General features: G+C 44.9%; 1 protein-coding gene across 2 annotated transcripts in view; it reads right to left on the bottom strand.

The window, feature by feature from the left end:
* Nucleotides 1-25,429, bottom strand: part of iqsec3b (IQ motif and Sec7 domain ArfGEF 3b) — a 29,288-nt gene extending 3,859 nt beyond the window's left edge. For both annotated transcript variants that reach the window (XM_047597139.1, XM_047597140.1), the window contains exons 1-13: nt 24,668-25,429; nt 19,658-19,732; nt 15,645-15,762; nt 14,269-14,670; nt 12,894-13,612; nt 12,018-12,179; nt 10,569-10,691; nt 4,975-5,141; nt 3,116-3,255; nt 2,820-2,951; nt 2,634-2,733; nt 1,050-1,208; nt 853-945 (exon numbers count right to left, since the gene is read on the bottom strand). In XM_047597139.1, coding sequence (XP_047453095.1) covers nt 853-945; nt 1,050-1,208; nt 2,634-2,733; nt 2,820-2,951; nt 3,116-3,255; nt 4,975-5,141; nt 10,569-10,691; nt 12,018-12,179; nt 12,894-13,612; nt 14,269-14,670; nt 15,645-15,762; nt 19,658-19,732; nt 24,668-25,185 — 2,908 coding nt within the window. In that variant the 5' untranslated portion in view covers nt 25,186-25,429. The remainder of the gene's footprint in view (nt 1-852; nt 946-1,049; nt 1,209-2,633; nt 2,734-2,819; nt 2,952-3,115; nt 3,256-4,974; nt 5,142-10,568; nt 10,692-12,017; nt 12,180-12,893; nt 13,613-14,268; nt 14,671-15,644; nt 15,763-19,657; nt 19,733-24,667) is intronic.
* Between the last annotated feature and the right edge of the window lie 385 nt (nt 25,430-25,814).

Below are 25,814 nucleotides of genomic sequence, written 5' to 3'. Positions count from 1 at the left end.
ATACAGCGTGTACAGAAAAGTCAGAAACGGGTTCTCATACGTGGGGGTTTTCATTTAGCTCAGGAATAATGTTTGTTTGCTTCCTGCCGAAAGTGTGAACAGATCTCATATTTGCCACTATGAACAGAGTAAATAGCTGCCATCATAGCTATAACTCATAGCTTAGTTTAGCTTCAGAGATGTTCCTGAGACCCGAGCTTTTATTTGGTATGCATTTTTAATTTCTCCAATTTGGGATTAATGTAACCTAAGATGTGTAAAAACTAAGCACCATCTTTGAACAAGAAGTAGTACTTTTTTGGGGAAAAAAAAATCACGTCCTCACATGTGCACACTGGAATTATTTATATTAATTAAAAAATATTTATTTTAATGACAGAATTGCAAACAATGAAGTCCAAACATACTCAAATGAGTACTTGCTAATTAGCAAAAAGTTGTTAATTTGTTAATATATATATTTGTCATATCAAACTAGAAATGTTAATAAGCATAAATAAATAAGTTTTAACCTTTGCTACCACGAATGAGGACAATGGGTTTAAATTACACAGAATAAGCTGCAATAAAACCTAAAACATAACCTCCTTATATGAGGATGCAGGGTCTCAGGAGATTAGTATATAATATAATATAATATAATATAATATAATATAATATAATATTATATAATATATGTCAAAGTTTAAACTTTCTCACTAACATTATATCTTTTATGTCTTTTTCTAAATTTTGCTTTTTCTTCTGCATCTCTCTTCCATAAAACTATTTTCTACATCCCTTGAGCAATTTTCATTTCAGTTCTTATTGGAATTATAATTCTGTGTTATGCTGCGCGAGCAAAATCAGCACCTGAAGGAGAGCCGTGCCCTGCGTGTGTGTCCAGCTGACCCCCATTGGTGTGCAGGCCGTGCGGCTGGATGCCTTGTTGCCTCTCCAGTTCCCCTGCAATGCGAGACATAGAGAGATATTTCAGCCGGTCGCACGCACGTGTGGCACGTGTTCGTTCGCATCAGCAGACGTAGAGGACAGCGCGCTCATTTCCTTACACTGGATGTGTATCTGCTCCATCTCGTTGACCTCTGCGATAGCCTCTCTCAGCTCCTCGGCGAATTTCCTGAGCTCGTCTCCGCTCGGAGAGCAGAAGCTCACCAGCTGCTTCTTCTCCGAGGTAAACGGGCTCAGCATGGTGACGCCGTGGGCATAGTCTGATAAGAGACCCCAACAATGAGGAACAGTAAGTGCTTGACTTTGATTAGACAAAGAGAGGAAGTGGATCTTTGAGAACATTTTGGCTTTGTTGCCGTTGCTATGCCATAAACGCTTGCGAATAATACCCCTTGAAAGAATAAATCGTTCATAAATGGATTAGCTATATTTTCTAAAGTTTATGTGCAGCATGCGGCTCCTTGAGGACTGCGACTGAAGCTCATAAAGCCCTTAATATCGGAGAGAGTTTTTTTTCTTTACTCTGGTGACCCAGAGGAGAGTAAAGCGGGAGCTCGTAGATTGTTCGGACAGAAACATGATTTACTTTTCAAAACATGCATATAAAATTGATCTCTAGTTATATTAACAAACATAGAGCTGTCAGCAGTTTCACCACAAGCTATTAAACTGTTTAAACACAGTTCTTTAGTGGAGGGACAGCTCAAGCCATTTCTAACTTGTTTTGTTCGACTCCATCCTGTCATTTTCCATCCATTCGTCACATATCTACAAACTTGTCCAGTCACCTGATCTCCCCTGCCCACTCACGCACCGGTTCCCAGTTATATTGCCCAGCCTTCATATATTCCAGCCCTCACTCATTCGCCACATTGTTTTGTCATTAATACTCTGGGCATGTACCTGCCTGTTAGTGAGCCTAGATTCTCGCCATCTCCTCTTATCAGCTCACTAAGCTGTTTCCACCTGGCTGTTGTTAGGATCATAAAGCCCCCAGAGCTTCATCGTGAAAGTTCATGAACCTCTCCTGAGAGAGGATAAATGATTTAAAAAGGATGGGATTCTTTCTGCCAGTCCTTGGCTTTCAGGTTGTACTTCTTGAGCCAGATGGATGTTGACTTGAACGAAGTACTGAGGGAATTGCTTCAAATTCGGCACAAACATTCACTTGTGCTCAAGGAAGAACTGATTAAAATATGGTATTCTCAAAACACGTTTTTGGGACTAACTCGGCAGCATTGTAATGTTTCTGCAAAAGCATTTTTATGATCGCTTGCATGTGCGTCTAGTCAGACATATGAATTAACAAATTCATTCATATTCCTGCAGCATCCCTACAAAATGGACAGATAACAATACCACGTGTGGCTCTAATTGTAAAGTCTGTCCATTATGTATAAAAATGTCCTTATAACATAGCTGAATGCATATAAACATGCTTTTAAAGGTGATACTTAAATCTGTGACAGTCAACTGGCTTTCCTGAAAAAGACCTACTACAACTTGACAGCAGCGTGTTAATTTTATCTCACTGGTGACCCCACGGCAATTCCTCAAACTTTGTGTCGTGACACTGACTTGACAGTTGGCAGCGCTGCGGATGACAGTTAACTCAGCACTTTTCCCACCGTTAAGACTGGTACTGCACTGGGAATAAACAGCTGCAGAGCAAAATAGCATCTTACACTCATTGCTGAAGAGGTGAAACTGCATTCCCAGGAGACCCATAGCTTTACAGAAGGTGTACGATGCCGAGCTTTTCTTTTTGGGACACAACTTCAGAATCTGGAGGCAAACAAAAACAGAAAATGGTCAGCTACATCACCCCATGCATCACAGTGTTAACTGTGTTTTTAGCGGTAAATTCTTACCAACAACAGGTCGTTGAAGAGAAAGACCTCTCTCTGGAGCTGGGACAGTTTCTGCTTGTGTGGCTTGTTGGCGTCCGGCACCTCGAACAGGCGGCAGCAGCACACCAGGCGTCTGTGGGGCACAGCGAGGATCTACGGAGACGAGGTTAAAGAGAGAGGGATGACAGCTCATACAGGGTAGAGGACAGGCCGCGGCAAAATAATACATGACACGGGGAAAAGGAGACTGTACAAAACAAGAACCGACAGCTCCCTGAAATGAGGGAGAAAAAAGGAGTGACTTGGATATTACTCACAGTTTTCAGGCCCAGGATAGACTGCTCCACGCGGCTCACGTAGGTGACATGATCTTCATTTGAGCGCAGCTCTCGCTGCTGGATCCTTTCATAAATACCTGCCACCATCTCTCTGGGGATGTCTGCTCCATCATCCACACCTGACAGAATGTCAAGGGTTCATTCAGTGTAATTCGGTTCATCTTAACCTGAGGTGATCCTGCTCTGAGCACCCAGTCCCAGATTTTCAAACTCGACATCGACTCTGAATAACAATTAATATGTAACTTTAAATGTCGGCGCCCTAATGATCCTTTTTCTGAATGTAACTGTGGGAACATTTTTAACCTTATCCGTCCTTCATCCTTCTCTGTCACTCAGTGAATAGCGTCTCTCTGCACAATAGTTGTCTCTGTACGTAAGAGCTTGACATCCGACCGTCTCCGTAACAGTCGTTGTCTTGTAGTGCCATGAAGAAATGTTGCTATCACTGTGTCACTATAGAATTGCTTCTAATGGATAATGAATGAACGTAGTTAACTGGGAACACAGGTATGGGTTCCTGCATTATGCTAGTCTGATCAACGGTCGGTGGTAGAAATTTGCCAAGAGGGGTTAGCTGCTAGACCTCAATCTATCAAACATGCACATAATCAATACATGGTTTCAAATATTAAAAATAAGAAAATTTAGGACTTTTTGTCCTGTGTTAATATGTGTGACTCAGCAAAGAGCAGAAATATAAAAAAAATGGTCCTAAGATGTACAACACAAGATCAGACCAGAATCTGCTTTGAACCTTTTAATTGATTTCAGACACTAAAGTCACAAACAGCTGGGAATTTTTAGAACACAGACTTTTGAGTTTTAATTATTCACAGATGCTCATTGTGACTCATTCCATTGAGCTGCTCCCAGGAAGGTTAGCAGCAGCCACAGTGGAAGCTAATGAGGATCCTAACTGGGCTTAATTTAGATAAGAACAAGTATTTTTGACTGACTGCGTGCTGATCTAATTTTTCATTTGTGATATTGCATACAAATTAGTTTTTTACTCTTCGCATTGTTCACAGCTGTGAATCGGAAAATGCGCTTTTATCCCAGTGTGCGTTCTGCTGTTGTGTCATGGTAGTAGTCCCATTATCACTGCGCAGCAGCACACGGAGTTGCTGGGTATTATTCGGAGAGAAAGCAACGTAATAGCTGATGAATGCATTTTGAGGAGGGTCCCTCTGTTGACTGAAGGTACAAATAAATGTCAGATTGCCCTTCTTTAGGCCGTGGTTGCAGTGAATGTATGTATCTGTTGAATCTCGGGATGCGGAAAGCGTCGAGAGCTTTTGGGAGCTCAGCACAGGTGATGGGATGCTGCGGGAAACCCAAGCTCATATCGTTAAATCTAACACTAAATCAGCCTCAATTAAATGGGCTGACGCCGTGGTCTCGGGGGCAGAGCTCCGCGTCGAGGATATCAGGAATCTCTTCCTGCGCTGCTGATGGTTTTCCTGATGGTAGCAAGCACCCACAGCCAACTGCTACCTCTCTAAGTAATTTACTTCAGTTCAAGAGGCTGTCACTCAAAAGGCCGATAGTGAGAACGAAGTGAGGTTGATAAGAGGGGGGCATGTTGTGAAACTTTGGCTCCGCCAGACTCTCTGCTCTCTTATTCGTGCCCTTCATCCTTCTTTCTGGCATATCAATCCCAAACGTGCATACCCGCGGTTGCTATATATATCAGTGACTGATGTACCAAGTCTGAAGCTCAATATACTGTCCAGAGATAGAGATAGTGCACGCTCCCTGGAATGGTGCAGACATAGCGCAAAGCCCGTGAACACACTCTGTACCTCTCTGCACATGCACCACAGGCGCACACTTACCTCTTAGGTTGCGAATGAAGTCATCAAGTCCCATTTTACGCTGCGGTTTGATGTTGGGCGAGTACATGTCAGTGTTGAGGAGGACCACAGCAAAAGCTAGGATGAAGATGGTGTCTGGGTTGTGAAACTGCTGCACCACATCAGGGTTGCACATGCAGTACCTCTGACTGTGGGGGAAAGATGGGAGAAGAGAATCACGATTTTAAACTTAACCAGCCACCCCACAGTTCTATGGATTCTTAACCACTGCAGCAGTTTTCTAGGAATGATGTTGAGAAGCAGAAAGTAACCCACTGAAGTCCTGGTGATTATTCAGTTCATTTGCTTTTAATAACTAACTGTATATATGTATAAATCATGCATCCTGGATAAAACATATTATTTATGTATATATATCCACATGCAGAAAAATGTGTGGTACAAGATGTGAATTACATAAATAAATAAAATGCAAAGCAATAGTTATGAATTATTACTGGTAGGATGGTGATGCTAAAATCAAGGTACTTCAACACTGAACTTTATAGAGTGGCATTTCTACTTATTGGTACTGACACATCTACCAGCCCGTTCACACAGGCAATGCTTCCAATCTGTGTTTTTTTAGAATCGATCTTCTCCCCGAAATATCGATACCAAGTCCGATTTCATGAGAAATCTTAATAATTTTAAGAAACCAAATCTGTAAAACCTGAGAGAGAGGGAGTCCAGGGAAATGCCCCCCACATTTGAGACAGACCTCTATGATAAAAACCCTTAAATTCAGAGAGGCAGGTCTATAGTGAAAACACATCATAGTACCCATCGCAGGCATATACATATAGATCATGTCAACATGCTGTTGTTTCTTAACAAAAACATATAAATGGGAAATGATTGTACAATGTAGTATAAGACATTTGTTGTCAAAGTTCAAGTTCTGTCAACTTGAAGATCACTCTCTCTGGTCCAAAAGAATTATATCATTTGCCATTATTTTCATGTTTGTTGGAGAGAGATTTTTTTTTTTTTTTAATGTGCTTTGCTCAAATATTCAGTTGACTTACACAGATTGTCTTCAATTGCCCTGATTGAAAGAGAAGTCTGATATTTGGCAGCTTGTTTAATTCTTACACAAAGGTATAAAATACATATTTCACAGAAGAAGACATCTAAAAGTGTCAATACTGACATCGGTATCGGGATATTAGCCTTGGTATTACTTGATATCGGATCGAAAGTAAAAATAGTGGCACCATACATCCCTAGCGTCTAGCTTGAGGACAGTTGTGAAGGATTGAACCACTAATCCTCTGGTTCGGCCTACCAAGCAACAGCTGTCCCAACTTCTATAACTTCTTACCTTCAAATGCATTTTTAAAACGTTTTGTTCACCCCATTCAACGTGAGATACATACGGAGAGCAAATATCACACTCACTTCTTAGCAAGTTTGTATCTTGATGAATGTGTGTAAACTCCGTAACTGTTATTGTGCCCGGTTGCATCAGCAAGTCTCTAAATTTCCTCCTGAAAATAGGAATAGTCAACTCTGAGGTAATCCTACGTTTTTTGGTGATTGCAGTTGGGCACACTAACAAACCCAGAACAGTACAAACTGTTCACTGTTCAAGTTCTAAAAGCAGCACTGAAAACGTTTTATTCTTTGTGTGAACTGGAGGAATTCAGATTGTTTTTAACGCAGACATATCATAATACGGATCACAATACATGATTTGAGTGACTATAGTTCACATTTGTGGAGCAGTCAGTCTCATAAATGAGGGTGACAGGACAGAGGAGACGAGTCAAAGAGTTCTGTCCGGGGTGTAAGGCGACGCCACATGTGAACTTGTTTTGTCCCACCGTCGCCCACAGGCTTCGCAAACTCTCACTTGCACTCCTCCTTCTCCCACGTCTCCCTCCCTATCTTTCTTCCTGTCACTTACACTTACACAGTGGGCCATTTCACTGGTGGGAGGCTTTTATCTTTGAAGCCAGGCTAGAAGGCAGACACGGAGAAGGCTCTGCTCCGCTCCCGAGGACTGTGTTCTTGTCAGAAGCATATGCAAGCGTGAGGCCACATCTGAGACCTGTGCAGCCAGAAAGCCATTTCCCACAAACCCACGCAAGATCTAAGGCCAGAGATCTCACAGGGCATCAGTCAACCAGGCCGGATCAGTAGAAATTCTTTTGTTTGAGGGAGACCATGCCTTGCAACCCGGGCAGCTATAACAGGCAAATGCATAGACACGCAATTTGCCGACTTGATGCAATTCTGCGGCAAATTCATTAAAGACTGAATGTAAGGGAGGATCAGCTGTGCATCATGTGTGAGTGTGCGAGTGAAAGTGTGCATGTGCGCGGATGTGTGACTGAATGTGTGCCTGTTTGTAGGATGAGTGAGGAAACAGTCAAGTGAATAAATAAAGCACAGGGCTTTGTGTGTGTATTTGTGTTTCATTCACACACTTTCCAGCGCGGATCTCCATCTTACGTAACCAGTTTATTTAAACACCAGCCTCCGATCTCTTATCTTCGTATCTGCACATGAAAGTTGCGTGCCAGCTGGCACATGGAGCGGTTCCTATAAAATAACTACTCTCGACAAGGCTAAAACACGCTTCAAACAGATGACATAACAACTGTTACGTAACAGATATGGCATCAGATGTCTAGGCCGTTCCAATGAAGCCTGCTCCTTTCTGACCTATACTCATGGCTCCGGCTACAGAGAGTGTTTTCTCAGATCACTGAATTTAAAACTCGCACCCTGGGGCTCAGAACGTATGATTCAGTGTGATGTGATTAACTGATGACCACAGAGGACGTTCTGACTGGCTCTCAAATCAGAATCAGGGAAAATGCCATGAATCCCTTCTTTCTTCTCCATTAACACTTGGCATAAAGCACACTTCCCCTGATAGATACAGAGATATTTTTTGAATCGTTCACAATGAATAAAGATGAAAAGCCAAACAATGGGTTTATCCTTCTAGCTTCACTTTCTAGCCTAAACATGATATAGCACATTCATCAGTGCTATAAAACCTTTTGAGGACACATCATCCAGCACTACTTGTTGCAAATAAATCCCAAATACACAGGCCCAGTGCTGTACATACTGGAGCATACACCACCAGAGCATCAAATATGTATTAATCCACTACTGAAAACAGTTCCCAGCAAATCCTTTACCAACATCTGTTTGAGTAGCGTTTGCTAAAATATACAATGCCCAGCTGTTCACAGGACTAATGTAACAATAAACACAATGCAGCACAGCCAGGAACACTCCTGCACAACATTAATCATTAAAGGAATTTAAATCTTACAATATTTATGTCATTTAAGTCAAAGTGTAGCGATCAGATTTGTAATAAAAGATGAACAGGTGAGATGGAGGATATTAAAAATATGCCCTCCAAGGCAAGTAACAAGCCAAGGCAGAAAAAAATGATTACAATATGATTTCTATTTGTGGCCAAATGCATTAACAAGAACTCCCCAGTTTTTGAGAGTTGTCTATAAATTGGATCCACATGGTTTGGGGTGGACTGAACAACTAAGAAACCAGATCGTGACATGTCTTCAGTGGTCTACATCCAACACATAACAACAGCCACACTACTAATGATACATGGGAGGAGTGGACGCCCATAAGAAATGACGCTCAAGTCACTATTTACAAGCTTTAACTTAAAAGAAGGACTATCAGTGGCAACTGGTACATTTATAGGTGACACTGTGAATGGAACAGTGAAGGAAAAAACATACCACCCTAAGTCTCAAGAAACTGGGATCGATAGGAATTTTCTAGACGACAACGAACTCAAACGCACTGCAACCTTCACACAAGATTTTAAAGAGGAATGAATGACTGAATATGTTTCCTGACTTGAATACAACAGAACGACTTTGGAGTATTTTAACTCGGAAGGTAGAGCAACAAAATCCCTCCAGCAAAGAGCTGCTGAAAAAGATCCTCTGTGACAAATGGCAGAACATTTCTCCACAGATTTGTGACAGACTGGTATCCATGCCCAGGAGGATGGAGTCAGCGCAAATCAAGGCAAGTACGCAAAATATATTTTTTAAAATAACAAAAAAAATAAATCTCTCTCTATTTTGTATTATCCGTGCCGGCAGCAGTGACCGTAGAACGTTATTTCCCCTTTTGGAGGATTTCGACGAAATGCACTTGCGTATTTAACCCAGACATGGGTAATATCACCAGTTAAAAATCTATATTTTTTAACTATTTTGCTACATGCGAAACTAATGACAGTCCTGCCATCTTTACTTCCACCTGGTCTTTGCTTTAGGCACTAAGTAGCAACGCAAATGCTAAATATATGCTTAACGTTAGCATTGTCATTGAGAGCATGTTAGCATGCCAACAGTAGCATGTAGCTTAAAACATGGATGCAGAACTTTGATGGAAATTGTTGAAGACCACAAAAACCAACAATAAAGCCAATTAATCAGACAAACATGGGTGACATAACGTGGAGGCTGACAGGCGCTGGCAGCCCACTAACAGGCTGTATATTGGCATATGACTCAAGTCATGCTGGTTGCTATTCCTGGGGGACAGCAGCTGCACGTCGGCAGAGGGGCATTAAATGTACACAGCAATTCAAGCAATTACTCCGAAACAGAAAACAATGATGGTCGTATTTATTGCCTTTTCAGTCCTGAGGCCAATCTTCGGATTTTACCAGGACATTTCAAGGGCGGTGCCGGGCGGGAGGCGAAGCACCATTTGCAGCTCGTATTCGTCTCTTCGCTCTTGACTGTTGTTGCCTCAGAGAATTTTCAGTCAAAAGGTAAAATGGAATCATAAAAACCTGTCTCTAGCCAGCAGTTTGTTAGGGGCAAATCCAGAAAGGCATAAAAGCAATTGGACAAACTGTAGTAGTTCTCTCGAGGTCCTCCTGGTAGTGTACACTCTTGCATTTTTGTGACTGCGGGGCCGGATTCAGCCATGACAGAACCAACTCAGGCTAAATGAGCAGCCAGCATGCACTTATACATATTCACGCGCAACTTTGGATGGAAGTGAACATGCAACTATGAGGCACATACACAAACACAGAATAAGATTTGGCCCGAACTGTCATCCAGGGGAGAAAGTTGTGAAATAGAGCATCTATTTTAGACCTGATTGCCTGCAGCCTGGGTCTCTGTTGTGATTGGCTGACGACACTGTAGAGTTTAGTTAGGTTACAGGACAATTTGCTAATGATACGGGGCTTTTGGTGTCATCAAATCCTGCAGCAGAACTAGTTAAACACTTGTGTGTCCATGCAGTCGGCCCATTAGTATGCAACTCTGAACACGCCTGCTGCCCCAAGGCTGCAAGATCACTTTTATTTTTTTATTTTTTTGCTTCCACTTTATTGCAAAACATGCAAGCTCGGTTACGTGTCTTGTTTTTCTGTATCGCACAGGTGGCCGCGGGCAAAAGGTCTGTTCATATTAAAAAGTTCAGAGTGCCCTTGCCATCCCTGCTCAGTCATGTGGTGGACCGTTGCTGTGTTGCATTGTATTGAAAAGCAAAGGTAGAGCCCGTTAATCACTGTGGCCTGGTTGTGAGCGGGCTGACAGTCTTACCTAAAGGCTTCGATGAGTCTCTCCACTTTCTGTGCTTCTCCCTGGACACGGACATGAGCCTGGAACTTTCTCAGGGCTTCGTCAAGCTCCATGCCCGAGAAATCCATCTCATCCACAACGCAGCTACAAAGAAACGGACACAAAGGGAGAGGAAAGGAAAGCCGGAGAGAAAGGAGAGTGACAATGGGTTCAGTTGTAGGATGTTGCTATAATAAGAAGGCAAGTGAGTGAGTGTGTGAATATGCAACAAACTACGTGTGCTGATGGCAAATCTCCCTCTACTTCCATTACGGAGCCACTGACCTGGAAGACGCACGTAGAGAAAGCATGTTTGCACATGCACGCTCACACACACACACACACACACATACACACACTGTGCAAACATCAGCGGAGAAGAAAGGGCCTGACGACAGTCTGAGATGAGAGGGATGGAAGAAGTGGGATGAGAGGGCAAAAATAATGAAATGCTAAGGGTGAGGTACATGAAAGGCAGAGGACAGGCCGTGGCAATGGGCAAAGTGCGAACCCAAGATCGTGCGTGTACGTTTATGTGTTCGTACAAATGTGTCTGTGTGTCTCATAGCAAATAAATGATGTTGTATGCCCATGTGTGTTCGGTGCAGTGACCTATTTCTACAGTCTCTACAACTACCTCAGCAAAAAGCCTCTCTACACCGGCTCTCTGTCTACAGACTAAACTGGTGGGATGCAAAAAGGGGCGAGCATGAAAGCATCAAGTTAATACATGTTTTCATGGATATGATGCGTTTATGCACTCCAGTGCTGCATGTTAAGTGTGTCTGCGCTGTCACGTGGATGTGCAGGCATCGCTTTCACGGCCCAGCTCTATTTTAGATATTTGAAAATAAAATCTGAGACGGTTTCAGAGCCGAAGAAATACACTGTTTTTTTCGAATTCTCTTTGTTGTTCAGTTGTACGGCGCCGCATACACAACACTCGGGAAGTTGAGGTTCACCACTCGTGCTCTTTTTTTTTTGCTGTTATTCAAAGCTCAAGGACTAATGCGATGTTTTGTCAGCTGTCGTTTCCAAGGTCCCGAAGGGTTCATTGTGAAGTCAGTGTGAATCAGAATATCTACAGTTGATCTCAATAACAGAAGCATTTGCAGGTTAGAGACTGAGCAGTCGGAATCTGGTGATGAGACCTAGATAAAAGCTCCAAAATAGACCTGAAGGTGAAATGATTAAGTCAAATTCAGCTGCAGAAAAAGATATGAAGTGGACTTTAAGTTATAATTATCATATATAATTAATTATATTTAATTAGAAATTCAGTAGGAATAATTAGTTCCTGGATTGTGACTTAATAAAATACCATAAAACCTATAATATATATAATAATATATAATATATATAATAGTAATATATAAAAACTATATAGAGTATGTGTGTGATGTGGAGATGTCACCAATTAAGGGCACTCACTCGAGGACATCTCTGTTAAACTGCAGCTTGCTGTTCCCCAAGAACTCCCCGATCATCTGCCGGCTCAGGCCCTTCCTCTGCAGCAAGAAGTGAGCCACTCCGATGGCCGTGTCCGGGACGAAGCCGCGAGTGATCAAGAAGTGGATGCCTCGTTCTGGGTTCCTGCCCGGAGATAACGCGCAGACAGTGTTAGAATGAACAATGTGTGCATCATGTTTTTGTGCATTCAAGCAAATAGGTGTGCGCATCGGAAAAGGAAAACAAGAAAATGTGTTGCACAGTATTTAGGAGAGAGGCTGCAGAGTGTATATGTGTGTGTGTGTGTGTGTGTGAGAGAGAGCGAGAGATGGTGAGTATATGCATGTAAGGGGAAGCAGACAGAGAAATGGGATAAAATAAAAAAGCATTCATGCGCAAAAGCTGTTAGCAGTGGACTTCGGGATCAGACCCACTGTCACTGATGCATGTGAGTTAATTCACTTTAATTTGTTATAACTAATGATAAGTACAGGATAACCGTAGACTCTATTAATAGGACCTGAGTGACTCGCTCATTGTTCCTGACCTCCTTGAATGCCTGTCTTGTTCCGCTGCATTTTCCCTTTTCTACCTTCCTCTCGCTCCTTTTCTCTTCCAGCCCTCCTCTTGATCTCTTTTTTCATGGACATTACACCATCACAAGATGGCACTGAGCAGCCAGCTCCTCCCAGCAATCACAAACACTAATGAGCAGCTGCTCGGAGCATTTTTGCGGGGCTGCTGGAGATTTGTTAGACACAAACAGTAATACGTTTACTTTGAACCCTGAGCCAGAGGGTGAAGAAATATTTCATGTGTTTCCTGCAACAGTGTGCATGGGTGCTGCGCTACACTCACACATTGAAGAGGTTGAGTCCTATACGGTAGAGGCGTTTGCGGTGTGTGTCGGTGGAAAGGGTCGGCGAGCGGCAAGATGCCGGATCCTGGCAGCGGTCCCTCGGCAGAGAGACGACGAGGGCCTGCAGGGCCTCGGGGCTCGGCCCCCCAGGGATCTGCTGAGGATGGGTGTAGTGGTACTGCTGGTACTGGGTGTAAATCTGGGCGGGCTGCTGGTTGGACTGGGTTGAGGTGGAGATGGAAGTGGAAGTAGAGGTAGAAGTGGAGGTGGACCCTAGTCTGTCTGAGCTGCTCTCCCCTTCCATCCCCCCCACAGTCGGCACTGCGGAGCCCCTCCTCGATCCTGGGTCAACCATCTCCAGCTCCTCGCTGGGTGGAGGCGCGGGAAACTCCGGCTCCTCCGCCGACTGGCTGTCTCCTGCCCCGGCCATCCCACTCAAAGAGGTCTTCCTGCTTCCCGGTCCTCCTCCGCTTGCGTTACCCAAAGAGGTGGTGGTTGTGGTGGTGGCGGAGGAGATGGTGTAGGAGCTATTGCTGTCAATGTGAACAGTGACATCCCTGAAGGCCATGAGCAGTGAGCTGGCACTGCGCGGCAGACAAGCGCTCTCAGCAGCTGCTCGAAGGGCCCCGGGGTCCATGAGCAGTCCCTTGCTCTCGCCACCCTCGGACAAGCTCCAACCACGAAGGGCCTCGTCAATCGACTGTGCTAAGGAGTGCAGCTGCGAATATGACGATAAAAAAAAAACACACACACGCACATCAAAACCAGTGATTTAATCAGGTCAGGAGTGGAAAAGTTTATCATAGCAGAGGCTAATTAGCGGCTATTTGTAAGACTAGTGGAAATAGATTAATGGTGACAGCGGCTGGATGACTTAGCATTCAGAGGACACTCTATCAAGCCCTCAGGGTCACTCAGTGTAGATACAAGGTAGGTCATGTCGCTGAGGGGAGCTCTTTTCTTTGATTTAAAAGACATTTTAAGCGTACATTAAGGTTGGAGATTAGCCGTGCTAGTGCTTCTGTGAAGCTTAATTCCATGTAGCAAAGGCAAATGTGTCCACATTAATACAGGTCCAGGTCTTATCCATTAAATGCTGTATTATGTTAATGCGTGTTGTATTATGTTAACTGGGCAATGCAGTGGATATGCAAGGACAGAAGTGCATTCAGTTTTCCCCAAAACATGCACTAGAGGTGCAAGAGGAAAGGTCAGTCGATGAAGTCGTGGGATTCCTCCTCAGGGAACACTGATTGTTTAGACAACGTGCAACATTTTACAGCAATTACTCCTGCGGTTGTTGCAGTGTTACATCATCACACTTCATACCCACATCCTTTTGCATCGCTACAATGAAGGATTAAATAAACTCACTTGCTCGGAGAAGCAGTCTTCCAGCTGTGTGAGCGAGGGTCCAGGAGTTTGAGGCGGGGCTTGGTCTTGGCCCGGAGAGCGTGCAGCGGCTGGGGCTGACGCAGGGGACGGTGGCAGGGAGGTGGAGCGACATGGGGGCGGAGGGGGAGTCTTCGAGCGCAAGGGTATCTGCCCCCCTCCTGGATGCAGATTGTAACTGTGTCTCTGGGTCGAATTCCGGTTTCGGCCCGAAGGGCTGGGGTGGCGCAGAGAGATGCGACGGGGCAGCTTGCTCTCCGACAGCGAGTTGCGGATCTTCTGGAAGTTTTTGCTGAGCTGATACTGACGGAAGGCCGTCTGGATGCGACGGGCTGCTCGCCTGGCTATGAGATGGCCTCCGTACTTCTGCTCCAGCTCCTCTATCTGGGGAAAGGAACAGGACGAGCGAAACTATATTAAACGTGCTTAATGGCTCTGAGGATCACTGGCGACGCTGCGAGAGTGATGCTGCAAAGCACACAGCATCCACAGAACGATATTTACTCACACATACAGCAAATGTGATGGCATTTTATGCCCATCTCTGCAAAAGATCAAAAGAGTTTGAGCAGTCATAAAATACACACTCACACCTCTCAGAAGTACGCTTCTTACTTATCCGTCTGTTCTTTTGAAAGAGGTGAAGGTTTATGGTATTAGAGCCAAAGTAAACATCATCTGTCATCATTCAGTTGCTAATACTGGCTGAGGGGCCATGGGAAAGAGGATGGATGGCCTGTGACAAAGGTGCTGTTCAGAAATTGAATAGAAAAGTAAACAGCTGCACAAGCCCCTATCTGCTCTGTGTGTTGGCAGAACCGTCTCAGCCCAAAATCTCACTACCCTCCACAATTTTGCCCTTTTATGTGTTCCGCAAGAGGGGGACGGGGGAGGAGGAGGAGGAAGAGGAGGTGGAGGAAGAGTGGGAGGCAGAAGGGGAGGAAAAAGGAGGGCAGCCGCACACATGTGCCCGCTCACGCAAAAAACTGCATGTGTGCACGCACTCATAAATACACACTCGCACTGCAGTGAGTGCGTACAGCAGACCCTTCAGCAGTTTGCTATGAGGAATAAAGACATCTCCAGTCGCCAGAAGCAGTTATTAGCTGTTACCATGACAACCTAGCATCTTTCGTGTTCCTGTCGCTGTGGCAGTGGTATCCTGGGTGTTCTTTTTCATGTCAACAGAGACCGAAATAGATCTGAATGGAAATCTTTTTTTTGTCACGCAAGACACAATGCCAAATGATCATCCTTCACACACCTCCTTACCTCTGCAGCCAGTTTTTCACTCCGTCCCACCATGCGCTCACTTGTAAAAAAAAACAAAAAACAAAAACTAAACAAACACTGCATACCTGCTTGTTTTTATTCTCCAGGCTGATCTCATACTCGCTGGGTCCCTCCCTCTTGGTGCCCTCCATTTCCTGTCCCCCGCCAGAGGACGTTCCATCCTCCAGGCTCAGTATCTGTCCACTGCCACGGGAAAAAAAAAAAATGAAAAGTAAGATATCAGTCCTCCCTTTCGGCCAAAACTCTGCAACTTTATCTCAGTGGTCGGCCATTAGCTATGCAGAGGGTGAGGAGGTTCCTAAAAGCAGCAGCAAATCTGCAGTTGTATGTGGCTGTGTTGGCCCGAACTCACTTTATGTGTCTGGCCTTATTTGGTTTGTCCTGCTGAAGGAAAGAAAAAAAAAACTGAAGATATATTATAAATACTAAAAAGTTGGCACTGTTTCCAAAATGACTCCCTTCTACATTCATTTACAATGTCCTTCATATTTACTCTAAATAATTAGCTCCAGAGTGGCTCTGTAAGCAGTTATATTTACTTTATTTGTTAATCTGTTGAAAAAAAAAAGAGAGCCATAGCTGACTACCAAAAGAGGTTGGTTTAAGTGGTTGTCAGACTCTTTTTTTTTTGACTCCTTCATATGAATCAATATCTCCTCCTGATCCATCATCACAGACTGCACGTCTATACATTGTGAGCAGTTCAGTCAAAGACTAATTCTCCCTTCTTTAGGTTGTTTCACATGAATACTAATTAGCCCTGTAGAGGTCAAAACGAATGCAATAAGTTGAGACTTCAGGCTGTGATAAAGGATCAGCATTTTGTGTTCCGCTGACAAGTTTTGTGTTGTATATAAGGAGCCTATAGCTGCAGTCTACGCAGGCACAAAGGCCATTCCATACAGCCTCCGGTTACAGCAAATCTGTCCACTGAAATGCAGTCAATAATCGTTTGACCAAGTTTTATCAGCACTTAAATGCGGAGCACTGCATCCCAGCTATTAAACGTCTGCCTGCTTTCAGAAAATTTAATCCCCTCCATCTCTCCAGAGTCCTCCTCTATTTGGCTGTGTGAGAAGTTCGAATTCCTCTTTTAATGTTTTGGCGTTGGTTGAATGTATTTTGGGCACGAGCAGGGAGGGTTTGAGAGGCTCAGAGACAGTCTGCGTCAAGCTTCCCTGGATTTGTTCCGGAGCGTCACACGAACACTGCTGTCACTGTCAATTAAAAATGCATATTGCTGCAGCAAGTGGTTAAAACTTAGAGGATCGCATCACACTCATCATTTAGGTGGCTGATCTGCTTAATTACAAGTTAGTCTGCGTAATGAACCAACGAGAGAACACTGATTCCATCTCATTTGCACAATCCATTAATTGGTGGAAAGCGTATGCAGTGAAGTGGATTAGATAGCAAACGGAGAGTTATTTTGGACACAGTCTTGGAGTCAGACCAATGAATGGCTGCTCACGGTTACATCCCTACCCGTGCAATTTGTTGACACGTCAGCAACGTACCGCTAGATGTTTGTGGAAATCACAGTGCGGATTTTGTGCATGAGAAAACTGTTGTGTTCCCATGGCAATGGTGTCATTTGGAGTGTAATTTCAGTGGCAATTATGATGAAGAGCGCAATTCAGATTCTGCAGTGATTTCTGCATGGAAATGTTATGATGCTGGGATTAAGCTTTCAAAACACTGGGAGCAATAGAAGACTGTCACGTCCCCATAGTCAAATATGACATGCAGAAAAGGTTATGGGGGAAAACCCAACCAGATTCCACGGATACACAAGGAAATCAACACTTTTTGTAACGCAGCAGAAGCAGTTGAATCTGTGCAGAGACTGTCTCCCAGTGCTCAACACCCTGGTCGAATGTCCCATCGTCCTTTTATAATCCCAGATCCTGTCCGCGCGTCTTTTACACGACCACATTATTGAGATTCTGCGAAAGCCACGTACAGCTTACCAAAGCAAACAACAGCAGAACACCTCTTTCGAGTTTTCCCAAAATGTTGCAGTTTGAGATCACAGTTATCGTCTCCAAAATCTCACCCCCGCTGAAAGAGAGAAAACACTGAGCACCTTTCATAAAGTCAAAGTGCACTCGTGTAAGCACAAGGGTGCGATCGCGCCCAGAGGTCTTAAAACCGGTGTGCGATTATGAGCGCGTGCGCGGTGTTGTGCGCTCGTGCAATTTTCCTTCCATCCGGATAATGCTTACTCTAATAATTTTTTACACGAATGGGACCAGAGCTAAACAGGGCTAGGGAGAATAAAAAGCCTCCTCATGTTTAAATAATGAGCGCATCACTAAAGTTCCTTCTTTGTTTTCTCTGATTGCTGTGAAAGCAACTATTCTTTGCCCCCGAGCCAAAAGTCAGCGATAGGGCCAAGGAGGCTCGGTCGTATCTTTAAATGAGATGGAGTCAGTGAAAATAGACAGGAGGAAGCGAGAGAATGGAAGCAGAGGGAGTGGAAACAGGAAGATAGAAAGAGAGGGAGTGTGTGTTCCTGCTGGAGGCTGTCTCGATCAGAAACTCTATTAAAACACTGCCATGCCCCAGCGCGGCATCCGAATACATTAGAGTACATTATAATACATTAGAGGATTTAAAAGCAAGAGTTGAGCCATTAATGCATCTGGACAGCAGAGGCCTGTATAATGATATGGACGCTATACACTCTCTGCTTCCCTCTCCCACACGCTCAAATAGGCGCAACAAACACAATCAAGCAAGGCCTCGCCTGCACGTGTGACGTCATGGCGGAAGGGAAATGAACATCTGTCAGATCGAGTTGCTCAACGTCCCATAGAGGCCGACAGTACTCTACGGCCGGGTAGGAAGAACACACCAAGGGGGCTGCAGAGAAAGCGGGTTAGGCCACGTCTCCTGGCGTCCCTCGGGAGGTTTGTGTGCTCTGACGGAGCCGGCGGATGGCGGCGCATGTGTGTGTGTGTGCCGGCGCGGCGCAGATTTGCAGCCACTAGGAGCACACGGGCTCATGTGATGAGGATAATAATGAGCCATGGTGTTACACATCTCCGCTACATCTCATCATCTCAGCTGGCTCTCCACCGCCGCTGTGCCATTAGCCCATCCAATCAGGGCGATGTGGGTGTCGGAGTTAAGTCATCAGATCAGAGGGAAGAGAGGGATTCCAGACAGACAGATGGTGATATTAATAAAAGCAAAAAAAAAAAAAAAAAAGAAAGAAAGAGAAGAGTTGATAGGGAGGAATGAAACAGAAATAATTGCGGTGAGCTGATTAAGACATGGTCTTCCACCGGGATGGCAGGGGTGATGAAATGCGAATATAAATAATTAGAAGAGATAAACAACACGGCAGACAAGGAGACAGAAAATGCACCGGGAAAGACTGGAATTAGAAACAGAGAAGAGCAGGCGAAAAGATGGGAGGAAGGAAGTGCAATCTGTAATCACTAAAAACATGACAAAAAAAAAGTTGAAGAGCTCTGCTCCTTCAAAGAGAAAAATGTCATATATTCACACCTCCCCACACACGCACACTGTATCTCTCTATATATATATAAACAACTCATACAACAAACAGACTTTGCAACCCACTTAGAAACAGGTGGCAAAAGTGGCTGCAGTGGATCCTCCAGTTACTATGGTAGTAGCTTTTGCATTTTTACAAGGTTGCCATGGGTGCTTTTACAGTGGCAGCGTTATCTGCGCATACATCACTGCATCACCGCCTCTCCCTTCTTTTCTGTCCATATGTGAGATACCCGCGGGGTGTTTTCATCTATAAGTTTGTCACAGAACATTTAGCAATCTCGTTCTGGAGCCCCGTAAGTCAATAAATACACATTTTCACACTCACATACAGTTTGGTACTGTGCAAACGAGCGTGATTAAAAGCCCGGGTGCTGACATGACTCAGTAGGAGGACACACAATAGCCGAGAGTGTGCCAAGAGACAGGAAGCTGTAGATTGTGGAAAGAGCACATACCATATGTAATATGATTTTTTTTTTCTTTCAAAAAAAAAAAGCACTGCAGGAAATAAACAAAAAAAATGTGTGTTGCGATTGGTTGACGGCCTTACCCGGACGAGCCAGTGGTGTCGGCTTCTGGGTGTTCAGGGGCGGGGCAGCAAAACTGATGCAGCACGGTCTCGCTCCTGCAGAAGGATGGATAAGACGTAAGAAAAGTGCGGAGGACAGCGGCACGGTGAACACATTTGGAAGGACAGCATGTCATTCAGTAAGTATTAGCTGTTGTGTTAGCTATTGTTTGCCTCATTTCCACATTCCTCCACAAAACAAAAGAGCCAGAAGAAGCTCTTGATTATTGTTTCATGACATCACAGAATTTGACACTGATCCCAGGGCAAATGCCCTATGTAGGTCACTACAAGGCTGGGAAAAGCTCGGAACGGGTACTTGGGCGTCCGGAGTTGCCTGTTTGTGCTTCCCCCTCCTCCAATTCATCAGATCACCGGTGGTTTAACAGAATTCCCTAAACCCAATCTGGACAGATGGTGATTCCAGCTCTGCTTCCTGCTTCCACTTCTCAAGTTCGCCTTTCTCGTTTCTCTCTCATACATTTTACATTTGCATTTATATTTTAGGCATTTTTGCTGGTACTTTTATCTGGAGCAATTTACAAGTGAAGAGACACGCGTGAGCCTCTGTACAAATCTACCCTTTCACCTATGAGATGCTGGACACTTTCCACTACTGGAGGCATAACAGTTAGCATGAACGTCAGTGTCTCACGGCTGCATATCGCGGAAGGTGTCGGTGTCAGCGTAGCTCACATTAAACCCCTCCACGCTGAGCTGAAAGCATTCAGTTGGCAGTGAATTTCCTGGTTACGCTACAGTAAGTCTTCTGACCTGGGCGCAGCATATTGTTCGTGACACAGACCCACACTGACAGGCATTCAGAGTCAGTGTACGACTGGGAGTGACAGTCCGAGCTATAAAAAGCTACCTTTTCACAGCAACTTCCACATACTTAAAGGGACACAAGTTTTTTTTAAAAAATATCTCCAGTGAACTTTCCTAGCATTGTCTGCGAATAACACCCATTCGTCTGTTCACACCAATGACAACTGTCACACACAAGCGACCAGCTGTTTTATGTGGCCTGTATAGGCTCGCCTCATTAATCTATCTGGATTTATTATCTCAAGGAACTGTTTTGCAGTAACTCTCACACTTGACAAGCAATTGCCTTCTGTTAACAGCCTGTTCCCAGGGGCTTTGGGAAACCTCCAAAACAATTACGTTGTCTCTCAGTACTCATTTTTTTTTTTTTTTTCAGCAGTCATTCGCTTTGTTGTGTTGTTCTCCTCCTAGCCTCAAACATCTGTAAAACCAGGTTAGGGACAATCAAGTTATGGACACAACCTGCAATCACTCAAGCTAATAATATGAATCAGTCAGCGGTGCAACATCCAAAAACTAATTATCTTGATTCATACATGCTTGAGTATTACAATTTCATGCAGTTATTCCCATAATAACTGACTCTTTCCGTCTTACTTCTCTTGCCTTGATCTCTAGTATCTATGGTCGCTGACAATGCATTTTTATGTATGAGATGACTCCATTACTTTTTAATCAACGGTCCCTGTGTCCGATATCGTTCACTCACTCCCTAACCACTACTCCCTGTGTAGGGTTGCAGTATATAGTGAGCTCAATTCCAACAGCCCTCGGACACAATTTTGAGTGCCCCATGTAGGGCACCAAATTTGATCACTGAGGTTCCGGACACCACTACACTATACAATATATAGGTCCCTATATAGGGGTTAGGGGGCGATCTCGGACACAGCTTATATTTTTTACAATTTCCCATTCACCGGGAATTTTCTCGGTATGTGCTGGTACTGTATATATTGTAGAGTTCAGGGGTCACTAGAAATAAATCACAGCCAGCTCTGACTTTATTCAAGACATATGACATCAAACGTGCTGGTCAAATGTAACATCGGTAAATGTGGCAACATCTATAATTGAATCGTTTGACACTTTGGGAAATAAACCTGCTGTTTTTCTGAGGAGTAAAGGGAGGACCGGTGTCTGTGCAGCATATATGAAGCTGAAGCACTGCCAGCAGCTGGGTGACTTAGTTTGGAAATAAAAACTAGAACAAAGTGGAAAAAGGGATAAGTTAGGAAGGGATTGTGGGGTTTTATGTGTCACGGTGTCCCACACCAGTCTGCTGGCGAACAGTGAAATACTGCATCTGGCGAAGGAATGCTACAGCACGTAGCTTCGGAACACTTGTAACTTTTCATTTTTATATTTTCGGTATGATTTAAATGATGAGATGTTTAATTTGAGGCAGATTTTGTTGCATTTGGACAAAGCCAGGAAGCTTTACGCAAACGAGCCGGTTGTTGACCGCGGCTTCTAGTATTAACAGGCAAGATATAAGTATAACATCAGCGTTTAGTGATTTGTTCTTTCAACGACTGACAAAAAGCATTCACCAGTCAGTTTCTGTTTGACGTCAGCATGGTAGCGGGGTTATTTTGTCAGGCTAATGCTAAACAGCTCGGGCCTGCTCAGTTTTGTTTGGCCATGCAGTGGAGGACGGTCCAAGCTGAGCACACGTACTCATACACGCAAACTCACTCAGCGGGTCCATCTGTCTGTACAAGCCACACACGTAGCGGCCACTCGCCTCCAACAACACTTACAAAGAGAGCAGGTGAATATTTCAAGAGTACATGCCTCCTGCCGTTGGCCCATGTTTTCTCCCTCAGAGCCCTGTCCTTCCCTTGCGCCGTCCCCACACCCTTCTCTTCCCTTTCTTGCAAGAGCACTTTAAATGCTTTTCATCAGCCAGTATCCTGGTAAAGAGTGTTGACATGCAACAAGATTAAAGAACATTACTGGTACACTGTATGCACCTCCAACTGTGACACAGGATGCAGGATACATAGCCAGTGTTGTTATCTTATAAATATTTGTTGCCTTATATCAATATGCTCTCAAGCATCTAGATAAACTGAAGATACAGCTACCCCAAATGCACCCCTTTTTCATCTCTGCTCTCCGTGTTTTGGTCTCCACCTGTCTCACTCTCTGCGCTCCCCCTCCTCCCCCCTTTCATTTCTCTTTTTTTTCCGCCCATCTCTTTCACCGGCCCACTCCAGCCGTCAGCCTCGAGCCCCTTTCTCTAGACACCTCCGAGGGCTCCATCAAAGACAGCGGCCGAGCGTGCATCCCTCTCTTTCTCTTTGCTATTGCTCTGCTTTCACTCTCCTGAGAATGGCTGATTACTGTTCGCTCCACGGGCTAAGTGGGGCAGATAGGAGGCTCAGCTGGAGAGGGAGACGAGAACGAGCGGAGGAGCGGATCCTGTCTCCCCCTCCCCGCATAGGCATATCCACGTGCACTGGCAAACGCTGACAACAGTTCAAAGCGCACAAACACATTCGCAGCCAACACAAGTCCATATGTCAAGTAAGAAACGAGACTGAATGGCATTCCAATTAATGGCTACAGTGAGATGTGTCATAAAAAAAAAGAAAGTTTCCGTCACATCCACCTACACAGAAATATGCACAAAACACATATGCATATTTGCAAGAAAAACAAGCCGAGACCGACGCTGAGGAGTAGCAGAGATGTGATCTCCAGTCAGGTGGAGGAAGGATGAAGCAGGCAATGACAGGGAGGTGAAAGCCTCTCCCAACCCCCTCTCCTCACCTCTACGCAGACGTGCTCAACAGCCAGCAGGAAATCTGATCCTATCCAGAGAGACCTGAGCATGGGAGGTTGCACTGAAGGACACACATCGGCATCCACAGGAGCAGGACGGCCTATTAACGACCCACTCTGCTGCTTCATCAACCTGTGGATGTCTCTGTTTATTTCACCCTCCAGCCTTTATAATAACAATTCACGCACTCCAATTTCTTCTTCACTGGCAAAGCTAATTAAAATTAAGAACCAGCGTTGCAAACACAGAGCCCTGTCAAGGAGTAATGGTCGCCGCAGGGTGAAATCTAAACTCGGGGTCCAAGCGGGGCTGTAGAGTGCAGCAACAGGCCTAAACACACACACACACACACACACACACACGGATTGGAACAGGAAGTGTAAGGTGTGGCAGGTGAATCATTTGCTGTAGGATTAATATCAACATCCGGCATATATGTATCACTGCTCCTCTGCTCCTCTCAACTCCTCTTTATTCTGTGTTGCTCCCCACAGTGGGGGTGGAGTCCCAGAGAGACCAATCAGGGTTCCTGCTGGGATACAACTTACAAGCAGAACACACACACACCCTCACAGAAAAAAAAAAGAGAGAAACATGGGTTTTCTCTCATTAGATGATATGCTGATAGTGGGGTAGCATGTGTCTGCATATGTGCGTGTCTCTGTTTGTGTGTGTGTGACTGTGGGTATAGCTGTGCGCACGTGTGCCTCATCCAACATCAGAGGCCTGGAGATGTGAGAATTCCCAGATCCCGTGCGGTAATTAATAGAGGAGCACCACGGACAGCGACTCAAGGTGTCTCACCATCACACGTGAAGCTGCTCCTGTCTCGAAGTGACATTGACCGTTGTGCTGAGTGGTTTTCTCTCTCTCTCTCTGTCTCTATCTCTCTCTCTCTCTCACACACTCACGCACACACACACGGCCGAGGCCTACAGCTGTTTGTTATGTAATGATCCAGTGATCATGATCCAGTTTCTCGTTTAAATAATCCACCTCTTCCTCTTCTGTCACAGCCCTTAGCCGACACTCACATCTGAAAATTGGAAATTTGCAAGCGCCTTCTGCGTTAATTAAACGCCTCTCAATCTGCGGGCCACGTGTACGCGCACGTGCACGTCGCTAATTACACAGTTTAAGACGAATGCTGCACAAATACTATGTAGGATTTAAAACGGGCTGTAATATCCAGAGTTGGCTATTTCGGCCTACCGACTTTGGGAATGGGTTTATAGGGGCACAAGAAATTAAAATGTCAATTTAAAATGTATAAATACCACTTCCACAAATATATAGATGGGCTGTGTAGATTTTTCCCAGCCAATTTTAAGACAAACACAATCAAACAACCGCAGGCTATATTCTCTACTCACTCGGATTTCCGAGCCATGGCGAGGGATCGACAAAGTGTTGTCGGGGTCATCGGAACCAAAGAGCGGCAGCCGGAGCAACTTCCGCCGTTTTCGGTCTCACTTTCAACTGGGGAAATCGTAGACGGGTCAGCAGGGACCAACTGCATGTCCCCCGGGTCCATGGGCTGGGGAGGCGAGGGCTGGACCCCCGGAGCAAGTTCGACCTGTGCTGGTGCGGTCCCATGGTCAGGCACAGACCCCCCAGTTGTCTTGAGCTGGGGGTCCTGATGGTGGTGATGGTGAAGGCAGCTGGGGTCGGGGTGATGATGATGGTGGTGATGGTAAGGAATCTGCTGTTGCACCCTGACGTCCCGCAGGTGCCTGTTCTCGCCAATGAGCTCGTCCACGCGCCGGTCCAGCTCCTCAATCCGTGCGCGCTGGGTCTGGATAAGACTCTGCTGGTTCTGGACGATGGTGGTGAGCTCCCTCAGGTACAGAATCGCCTGCACCGGGTTTTCTAGCAGGCTGGAGCTCATCATACCCGAGGCAAGATGATGGGAAGAAAGGAGAAAAAAAAGAAGGAAGCTGGACTGGAGGTCAGAGGAGATGTAAAATAGCGTATGAGAAGGTGAGATGTCCTTCCGCTCTCCTCTCCTTGATTCTACTCGGTTGTAGATGAGGCTGTGACGACCGAGCTAGTCTCCACTTCTCCGGTCCTTTCCCTCCCTCCCTCTCTCTCTATCTCTTTCTCTCTCCCACTGCGCTGAGTGGTGCTGATGAGAGGAGCCAGATCCAGATGTGACAGGAGGGAGGAGGGGAGGGGAGGCGCCGAAGGACGGATGCGTCATTACGCACAGACACGAGAAGAGTCCAAGCACTCACCCTATAGGTGGGCTACAAGCGGTTGTTGCTGAGTTGTTTTAGTTGTTCACTATTAGAGCCTTTTTTAAAAAAAAACACTCAAGGCTATTACTACAACTCCAGACTACAACCTGAAAACAACCCTACACAAAACACCCACAAATGTGTTTTTTAGACAAACGTAATATAAGGTAGGAAACTGATGCACCAGCTACAATTCATTGTCAACCGGGAATTTCTTGCGATAGGCTAATTGAGGAGACGTACGACGACGCTAAATCAGTTAAAATAAAAAAAACTTTGTTTT

The sequence above is a fragment of the Mugil cephalus genome, chromosome 10 (genome assembly GCF_022458985.1).
Source record: "Mugil cephalus isolate CIBA_MC_2020 chromosome 10, CIBA_Mcephalus_1.1, whole genome shotgun sequence".
NCBI lineage: Eukaryota > Metazoa > Chordata > Actinopteri > Mugiliformes > Mugilidae > Mugil > Mugil cephalus.
Note: the sequence above shows the minus strand (reverse complement) of the source record. Positions and strands in the feature narration are given on the sequence as shown.